General features: G+C 50.3%; 2 protein-coding genes across 8 annotated transcripts in view; one reads left to right on the top strand and one right to left on the bottom strand.

Moving 5' to 3' along the window:
• Positions 1–1,563, top strand: part of CIC (capicua transcriptional repressor) — a 46,921-nt gene extending 45,358 nt beyond the window's left edge. For both annotated transcript variants that reach the window (XM_081334971.1, XM_081334972.1), the window contains exon 21: positions 294–1,563. In XM_081334971.1, the coding sequence (XP_081191097.1) occupies positions 294–643 (350 nt within the window). In that variant the 3' untranslated portion in view covers positions 644–1,563. The remainder of the gene's footprint in view (positions 1–293) is intronic.
• Positions 1,564–3,069: 1,506 nt separating this feature from the next.
• Positions 3,070–8,196, bottom strand: PAFAH1B3 (platelet activating factor acetylhydrolase 1b catalytic subunit 3). 6 transcript variants are annotated; one of them, XM_081335433.1, is made up of 6 exons: positions 7,796–8,196; positions 6,628–6,719; positions 5,817–5,906; positions 5,619–5,735; positions 4,359–4,481; positions 3,070–3,743 (listed from the first exon to the last, which is right to left on the bottom strand). In XM_081335433.1, the coding sequence occupies exons 1-6, from the start codon at positions 7,848–7,850 to the stop codon at positions 3,477–3,479; spliced, it is 744 nt and encodes a 247-aa protein (XP_081191559.1). In that variant the 5' UTR covers positions 7,851–8,196; the 3' UTR covers positions 3,070–3,476. The 6 variants fall into 6 exon arrangements, with proteins under 6 accessions (XP_081191559.1, XP_081191558.1, XP_081191560.1 ...); XM_081335432.1 differs by lacking the exon at positions 7,796–8,196 and adding an exon at positions 6,817–7,762; XM_081335434.1 differs by lacking the exon at positions 7,796–8,196 and adding an exon at positions 7,512–7,754.
• Between the last annotated feature and the right edge of the window lie 1,051 nt (positions 8,197–9,247).

Raw genomic sequence — 9,247 nt, forward strand, 5'->3', positions numbered from 1 at the left:
TGTGAACTTCTGACCAGCAGAGTCAAAGGGGGAAGAAGCCAGATTCACTTAACAAAAACTTATGTTACGAATTTGAGCATTGCAGTGATTTGTTTAACAAGTGTGGCAATTTGAAAGGTGGTAAAAACCCGCGTGACCACGGCCTTGCTTAGCCCCGGAAATTTGGGGCTCAGTTGTGCAGGTCATAAGTCGAGGATGACCTGCACAGGGAGCTTGCTACCCTTACCATCATCCCATTTGTTCTCAATTTTATGTGTAGCCTCGCTGAGTTTGTTTTGTTTTCCTTTGGACAGCCCAAGCCACTGCCGCTTTCCAAGCTCGCTACTCTGACATCTTCCCCACCAAGGTCTGCTTACAACTCAAAATCCGGGAAGTGAGGCAGAAGATTATGCAGGCAGCCACGACAGAACAAGCCCCCAGCACGCCGGAGCCCGGAGGCCCCCCAGGCAGCACCACAGAGGGGGGGCAGCTGGTGGAACTGAGTCTCCCGCAAGACTCCGGCCAAAGCACAGAGGCTGCCCCCCCAGCAGCCAGCCCTTCCCCTGCAGCAGCCAGCTGGGACTCTAACCAGCAGTCTCCTCCGGGGACGGCCGCTAGCAGCACCGCCACCACCGCCGCCGCCAGCAGCAGCAGCAGCAGATGAAGAGCACCCAGCAGCGAGCGAGAAAAGCAGCCGCGTGGAGGGTGGGGGAGCCCCAGAGCTTTACCCCCCCCACACACCCTTGTCCTGCTCCTCAACGGTGCCCCTCCCTTTGCTAACCTCACCTGCTCTCTCTTGTGACTGTACGGGAGAAGCTTCTGCACCCCGTAGACACTGCCTGGGCTCCTTGCAGGCCTGCCTCTTCAGCCGTTCTGATCCGACGTGGAAGGGCGGTGGCCTTCCAACAGCTCCTCGGCCCCTTCCTCCTCCCAAGAACTCCCAACGTGGTGGTGGTGCTGACCTATCGACCATTCCAGGACACGGTCCAGGAGACCGCCAGGGGGGAGGGGGAGGGGCTGCCAGAAGGCCCTCCTCCCAGGCGCACCAACCCTCCCACCCCTGTAAAAATGACAGACCTCGTGTTGATTTCCCCGCACATCGAATAATGTTCTACGTAATTTGGAGAACCCACCTACCTACCTACCCACCTACCTGTTGCTTCTGTGTCCAGTCATCGGGGCAGGGTGGGGGTGGGGCGGGGTGGGGAGCCTTGTCCATCCATCCGTGCAGTGGGAAGAAGGAAGGCCTGACCTTCCCGGACCGGGGATCGCTTTGGTCATTGGGCAAACTGGGTCACCGGAGGAGCCAGAAGGAGAAGCAAGAGAGGAAAGTCCATCCGGGGCAAGGCCGGGATCAGTGGAGTTTTGGCCTTGCCGAGAGAGAGGAACCAGGAGAGACATTTGCGTGTGGCACAGCCTAAATCTGGACGGGAGTTAAGAGGGGTTTTGGAGAGGGAGCCGGCCTGGCAAGCTCCCTTCCCAAGTGTGAGTGCCCTGGTGGCCACAGCCACATGTTGACCATGTGTAACCCCTTCTGTATTGGGGTGGCCCCACCTCACATACTATTAAAGCTCTTTAACAATCCGGTCCGGTTGTAGAATTTCGGTGCGGGCGGAGAATCCATCCCTTCTGCCTTCCGTATGGTTTTTTTTTAATCTTCACCGTGACCCTTTTGTGTCCTGGGGCCATCTCATTCTTTCCGCCCTTTTAGCTTTACTCACCCTTGCCAGGCGCCAAGGTACGCTTGAGGTGTTTTTGGTAAGATCTTGTTGGAAGAATGGGAAGCTGGAGAAGTCCCTCCAGGCAGATTTGAAGCTTGGGGCAGAGTCTTGGCTGCCCTTTGCGTGTTTGCCCCAGCATTGGGAACACAAATCTGGTCTTTGGGCTTTGAAACAAAAACGTTCCTGCAGTGAGACCACGATGCAGACCTCTGGGATTCTGTCTGTAGGTAATCCTCAACTTACAAACCATTCATTTAGTGACCACTTAAAAGTTATGAGGGACCTGAGGAGTGACTTACGACCATTTTTCACACTTCAGCCATTGCGTCCCCTTGGGCCACGTGATCCGAAGTCAAGACGCTTGGCAAGGAGCACGTATTTTGTGACAGTTGCAGTGTGAAACCTTCACACGAGAAATATCCATGGGGAAGGCAGAGTCACTTAACAGCCCTGTTACTTAGCTGCAGTAATTAATTTAGTGACTCTGGCAAGAAAGGTCATAAAAGGGGGCAAAACTCAGCAGCTGTTTTGCTTAGCAACATGTTGAGCTCAATTGTCGTAAGTTGAGGACTGCCTACAGTTTGAAATCGAGCCTTCAGTGCATCAGTTCGATGCGGCCTGCAGGTTGGAATCGCTTTGCGACCCCTCGTTGCATTTTGCAACTAACGAGGAAAGAAAAATTCTTCCTCAGTCTTGAAATCAAACTACACCGGCAGCTTTTTAGTTACCGCCCCAACGTAGCCGTCCAGGGGGGGTGTCTGCCGATTCAGCCAACTAGGCTAATTAAACTCAAGTTGATATTGTGTCTTCGGCCACAAGGCATCTAATTTTAGCATTTTTTCCCAGAGAAATGGAATGGGAAATACATAGCTCACAAAGTTCAGTTGAGAAAGAGGAGAGACAGCTGTTAACAAGGTTCTCCAGCACAGCTGTAAGCTACGTATGGTGGGGACCAATAAAGCAGATGTGGGGACCAATGGCCCCTTCAGGGTTGGTGGATTTGACTGAACGGCTCAGGAATTCTGGGAGTTGGAAGTCCACAAGTCATAAAAGGGCCATCATTCCCCACACCTGCTATATAGGCTGGCTTTAAAAAAAAGCATAAACCGCCTCTTCAACTTCATGAAGATAAAGCTAAAGAATTCAAAAAGGCTGCAACCAGGAGGAGGTTTGCGGAGAGCGGGAACAAATTCTCCAAAACGTAAAAGACTTTGTATGCAAATAGTTGCTAATTGCTTCCGGGGAAAACCTACTTTTAGTGTAAGCCAGATGAGTAGGCAACGGTGACAGATGACTCGCCCCATTAGCAAATTACCTGTCTGAACCTCAAGTTAATAGGTAAAGAAACACAAAACCTCTGCCCAGAAATTTCAGGGTTATTTTATTATGTAAAAGCAAGACAAATTCCCATTACGTCTTCTGCCAAACTTTTTGTTTTTGGCAGCTGCAAGTCATTGTGCCGTCCATTCCCATCCCTTGCCAGAAAACCCACACCGAGGCTTAACGGAGTTAGTAAAGAAGTACCCAGTTCCATATACCAGGCAGAAGATGGGTGGCAAACTATATTGGCACTCTGGAGCGGGTTTCTTCGACCTTGGCAACTTTTAAGACGGGTGGATTTTTAACTCCCAGAATTCTGGGAGTTAAAGTCCACTTATCTTAAAAGTTGGCACGGTTGAGAACAGCTAACCTGGAGTGAACAGCAATCTCGCTTCTAAGCCTCCTGCCCTCATTCCAGCCAACGACAAGCCTCTGAGGTCTGATTGACAGCATCCATCAAGGTGTCTGAGCATGGCATTCTCCCAGCAGGCAGAGCAGCAGCCGATGCAGCCCAGGGCAGAGTCGGGCATATCCGTTGCGGGTCAGGTGGAGGTAGTCGTACATGTCATGGTGACTTATAGTCCCGTCTGAATGCACAAAGCCCGGGTCAACATTGAGGAAAGAGGCATTGGGGAGCAGCGGCACCTTAACCTCGAGCAATTCGTTCACCCTTCTGTTCTTCTCTCGTAACGGGTTGGGGTTTTTGCCCCGTGGCAGCAAGCCCTGTGCAGGATACAGAAAAGACCCCGGTTTGCTTATTGCAAGATTCTAAGTCACAAAGTGGTTGGTTTCTAAGCTGATGCGATGTGTGAATGTTCCATTAACTGGGCTCAATGACCTGGGAAAGTAGTCTTTGTTTAGTGCTAGTAGTTCTCACTTAATAACTGTTCGAGGTTCTGATACACCAGGCGTGTCAAACTTGCGAAGAAAATGGCTTAATTGAGTAACTGCGGTGTTTGCTTTATGAGCATTGCAAAAGTCATAAACTTGGGCATGGTGACCCACTTAATGACGGCCATGGCTTAGAACACGGGTAGGTTCTTTTATGACTTGTGAACGTCAACTCCCAGAATTCCACGAGTCATAAGAGAGTCAAGGTTGCCTACCCCTGGCTTAGAACCATAATACCAGGCTCAATTACAGCCATAAATTGAGGGCCACATCTATGCTTCATAAATAATGAAGATAGATATATATTGCAAGCCACACCATTCTAGTTTCTTTGGCCAATATGATTCTGGCTTAATGTTACAGGGCAGAGCAGGGGACCCAGCCCAGTCGAAACAGTGGCATTTTTTAAAGGCATTCTTATCAGATTGAGCCGGGCTTGGAACTCACCAATACAACCACGCGGGCCTGGGGTTGTTGCTGAGTGATGACACGCACAATGGCTTCTATGCCAGCAGCCACCTGTTCTGCAGTGTGTCCATGGTTATTGGTGCCCACCCAGAGTACCACAATCTGGAACCAATGAGAGGGGGAAAAAGAATTGTTTCCAAGTTCTGGGTGTGGGAAGGGACGTAAGATGCCTGGGTGAAAGGAAGTAATTAACGACGTTATTGCTTTTATGCACAGCTACCTATCTAGCACCACAACAGGAAATATGGCTATTGAAACACCACACCCTCCTGTCTTGTGTTTCAACAACACCAGACCTGCTGCTATAAAAGTGGTCATTCTGGATCTTTATGTGGACAAGGCTACAGAGTCTGAAAAGTTAAGGACCAACTTCTATTGCCACCTCAGCAAGTTGAATGCTGCCCTGGGTTTGTATATTTTGAGTTTTCACATAACCCATAGAGCAGAGTTTCTCAACCTTGGCAACTTTTAAGGTGTATAGACTTCAACTCCCAGAATTCTGCAGCCAGCCATAGAGAAACACTGCCGGAGGTGCCGTACAGCATTTTATAATTAAATGTTTTTCAGAATAAAGTTTCAGGTAGGTCCTTAAATGTGCAATGAATCCCAGATAATCTCAGGCAGTTGGTTCTCCCTAATTATTACACAGAAGAATTAAAGGCGGGGTGGGAGGTGGGAGAAACTAAATGCATGTATCTTTACAGATTGCATACATACTCACAGGTTGTTTAGCTCGCCCTTTCTCATTGATTCCCATTTGATGTTTCCATTAAGAAAGTATATGTAAGAGCCAGGTTGGTCTAAAATGCAGGGGTAGGCAACCCTGACTCTTTTATGACTCGTGGACTTCAACTCCCAGAAGGCTCAGGAATTCTGGGAGTTGAAGTCCACGAGTCATAAAAGAGCCAAGGTTGCCTACCCCTGGTCTAGTGTTTAAGGCACCAGGCTAGAAAATGGGAGACGCTGAGTCCTAGTCCTGCCTTAGACATGAAAGCCCACTGGAGGACTTTGGGCCAGTCACTCTTAGCCCAACCCACCTCGCAGGATTGTTGTGGGGAAAACAGGAGGAAGAAAGTGGTGTTGGGTATGTTCACGGCCTTGGGTCAGATGTAAGAATAATAAAAGACAGGATAAATATATATATATATATAGGGAGGCAGGGCTGAGTAACATTTTTAAGAACTGTAGGTAGAGGATCCTGGGCTTGAAGGCCTACTTCATCAGCCGCCACCTACTTACCTTTGGACGGATGTGCTGCAGTTCTCCATTCTGCAGGCGCCAGAGCACGTGCTGAGTGGCATCGCCCCCAATGCCAAAGTTGAGGGCATGCAGCGGGGAGAAAAGCTCCCTCCAGATCTGGAGGAGGAAAAAAAAGGCGAATGAGCAGACGAATAAGACCGACTTGATTTCCCAGAGACTCTTTCCAAGACACTTTACCTCAAACTGGTGCAGCAGCTGTACCAGAGAGTCCCCAATAAAGACCACTTCAGGTTCCTTGTCTTTGCTATCGGCAATGAAACGGTGGTGCTGCAGGAAATGGAGAAAATTGGGAGCTTGTTCAGAGGGGAAGCTGACGAGAGAAGGACTTGCCTCCAGAAATTGTGCCTCCTCCATCAGCGGAGGTTTTTATGACAAAATTGGATGGCATTTGTCTGAAATGGTATAGGGCAGGGGTAGGCAACCTCGGCTCTTTTATGACTCGTGGACTTCAACTCCCAGAATTCCCGAGCCAGCCATGCTGAGGAGAAAGGGAGAGGTTTCCAAGCTGAGCCATGCTGGCTCAGGAATTCTGGGAGTTGAAGTCCACGAGTCATGAAGGGGCCAAAGTTTCCCCCATGCTGGCTCAGGAATTCTGGGAGTTGAAGTCCATGAGTCATAAAAGAGCCGAGGTTGCCTACCCCTGGCCTAGGCCACTTTATGACTGGTGGACTTCAACTCCCAGAATTCCCGAGCCAGCCATGCTGAGGGGAAAGGGAGAGGTTTCCAAGCTGAGCCATGCTGGCTCAGGAATTCTGGGAGTTGAAGTCCACGAGTCATGAAAGACCCAAGGCTGCCTACCCCTGGATAGGGTTTCCTGCCAGAGCAGAGGGTTGGACTAGAAGACCTCCAAGGTCCCCCCTTCCAACTCTTGTTATTCTTGAACAGAATCAAGAGGAACGGAGTGGCCGTAAAGGTCCAGAGAGGGGCCTCCCCTCCACCCCAAGACCCTCTTTTCGGCCAGATCCCTGCAGCTCAGCAGCCAGCTCACCAAGGACATCCATCGTCCATCCCCTTGCACGTCGATGACCGGGGTTGGGGTGCTGGCGGGGTTCTTGTCACCGTCGCTCATGCTTGCAGATCCTAAAGGAGACAAAGCAGAGAAGAGGGACTCAATTCCTGGCTCAGTGGCCTGCCCACCCCGCACCCTCCCCCCCCCCAGCGCATCCCACCACTGAACCCGATTGCTCCGCATCCCCAGCGGGCCAAGCAAAGGAAGAGCTGCACCTGCGCCCAGGAGCTCCGTCCAGGAACAATACGGCCCCGCCAGTCACCGCTCCTCCCTCGCCCGCCGAGCGCCAATGGTTTCGTCTATTCATTTCCCCTCCACCGTACAAAGCTTCGGCGGTACCATTCCTCAAAAGGGGGGGGAAAATTTGAACCTATCCTGTGCAACGCCTGTAGGGCTGTCTTTTTTTTTCCTTTTTTTTTTTGCGGCTAGAGAAGTAATGGCGAAGCTGTCGGCAATGTGGATTTCCACAACAGCCAAAGACTTAATTGATCTGCAGAGGTTTGATATTGCGAGCCTTTTGCACCTCTCGCAACCCCAGGGCATCGTTTGCACCAATTCCATCAACCCGTACTGTAGTGGATCAATGCATCGAGGCATGAACGGAGGGGGGGGGGCGGGAGACGCGAAAGAGGATTAAACGCCCCTCCCCCGTCACACACAGTTACTGCTCTTTGTGCGAGGTTGCTCTCTTCCTTTCAAGCCTTCTAACTGACTCATCATTCTTCCGTTTTCGGAGAGGAAACAAAAGTGGGCTTAATCCATTGCCTCCCCCCCGTGCGCAATGGTTCGTTCTCCCTGCGAGCTGTCTGCCTGCTACAAATAGCCGGTACCATTCGAAAAAAAAGGGGGGGGAGTCTACTCACGGTATTGATCGGGGGAAAAAAAACCCAATAATCAACTGCTCCCCCGGACCTTTAAGCCGCTGGAGAAATTGCTCCGCCTGCCCAGTTTCAGCTCCGCTTTGGAAGCGGTTTCCTGCCGCCACCTGGACGGAACCACCTGACCAGGCAAACTGGGGGGGGGGAAAGGAAGAGGCTCGTTTTTCTCTCCCACACCCTCCTGGTGAAGCAAATGGTATCGGCTACTCTCGCCGGTCAGCGGCGCGCGCCTCCCCCCATTCATCTTTCCGCAGCGTTTCGCTTCTTGCCTTCCGTCGACGTGGCTGCTCCAGAGCATCCCCGGTGGAACTGCGGCCTGGGCATCAGCTCCGCGCGCTCCGCAGCCCTAGCCGTCTGGGCGTTTAACGCAGGGGTAGGCAACCTCGGCTCTTTTATGACTCATGGACTTCAACTCCCAGAATTCCTGAGTCAGCTATGCTGACTCAGGAATTCTGGGAGTTGAAGTCCATGAGTCATAAAAGAGCCGAGGTTGCCTACCCCTGGTTTAACGCGTCGTTCCATTCGGTCGGAGTTATACAGGCGTACATCTACTTGCTTTCCCCAATCTGGCGGCTTCCCGTTATTAAACTACATGTCCCAGCAACCTCGCTTCCGGGGTCAGAGGGGAGTTTCTATGTGCATAATAAAAGTTGGCAAGAGCTGATAGCTGGATAGTTTGTTTTCCTGCTTGATAACTTTTTTTCCATTATGTCTTCAGAATGGACTGATTAATGTAGCTTTGTGTATTGATAGCTGAAATAGATTAGGTAGGTAGACAGACGGATAGAAGGTGAGATAGACACAAATGGAAAATAGAGGGTAGATAAGCGGGATACACAGACGGATAGAAGGTAAGTGAAATAGATGATAGATGAGGATGGATATGTGTGTGTGTGTGTGTGTATATATATGTTCGAATCTCAGAAGGGTATGACTGACTGATGAAGACTAATGAGTCAGAAATGCATATCAGCCTCCCTAAATTCTTTGTTAGTAATTTACACAAATATATGAACTGTCCGGTGTGACTACAGCCTGTTCGATGGCCTTTGAGATAAGGCTGAAAACAGGAAATAAAGATTGGTAGTTCTCAGCTTACAACCACAACAGAGCTCAAAATTTATGTTGCTAAATGAGACATTTGTTAAGTGAGTTTTGCCCCATTTCCTGACCTTTCTTGCCAGTTGTTTACCCATTGATTTTGCTTGTTGAAAGTTCACAAAAGCTGATCACGTGACCCCAGGACACTGCAAATGTCCTCAATGCGAGTCCGTTGCCAACTGTCTGAATTTTGATCACGTGATCATGGGGATGCTCCAACAAGTCAAGTGTGAAAAGCGGTCACTTTGAACAGTCACTAAATGAACTGTTGTAAGTCGAGGGCTACCTGTATTTTTCTTTTGAAAGCGGGTGTCAGGATTTCATTTTTAATGTGCGTGTGTTCACACAAAAAATAAAGGCTATCTTCTCTTATAACATCCACCTGACGCTTTAGAGCTCCAGGGCCGCTCGCAGTCGGTGTTGACAGGAGGGCAGAGATCCGCCCCGAGGCCTCTCATTTGTGGAGTCCCTCAGGGGTCGGTTCTCTCGCCTCTCCTGTTCAACATCTATATGAAGCCGCTGGGTGAGATCATTCGTGGTTTCGGGGTGGGGTATCATCAGTACGCTGATGATACCCAACTTTTTCTTTCCACCCCGAACCAACCCAGTGATGCCCTCGC

This window comes from Vipera berus, assembly GCF_964194415.1.
Source record: "Vipera berus genome assembly, chromosome: 9".
NCBI classification, from domain to species: Eukaryota; Metazoa; Chordata; class Lepidosauria; order Squamata; family Viperidae; genus Vipera; species Vipera berus.

Coding starts and splice junctions, on each gene's coding strand:
- PAFAH1B3 (XM_081335432.1), bottom strand. CDS start 6,955: ATGAATAGACGAAACCATTGGCGCTCGGCGGGCGAGGGAGGAGCGGTG. Junction 5,736..5,816: donor AGCTGCTGCACCAGTTTGAG/GTAAAGTGTCTT, acceptor TTCCTCCTCCAG/ATCTGGAGGGAGCTTTTCTC. Junction 4,482..5,618: donor TGCAGCACATCCGTCCAAAG/GTAAGTAGGTGG, acceptor CATTGGTTCCAG/ATTGTGGTACTCTGGGTGGG.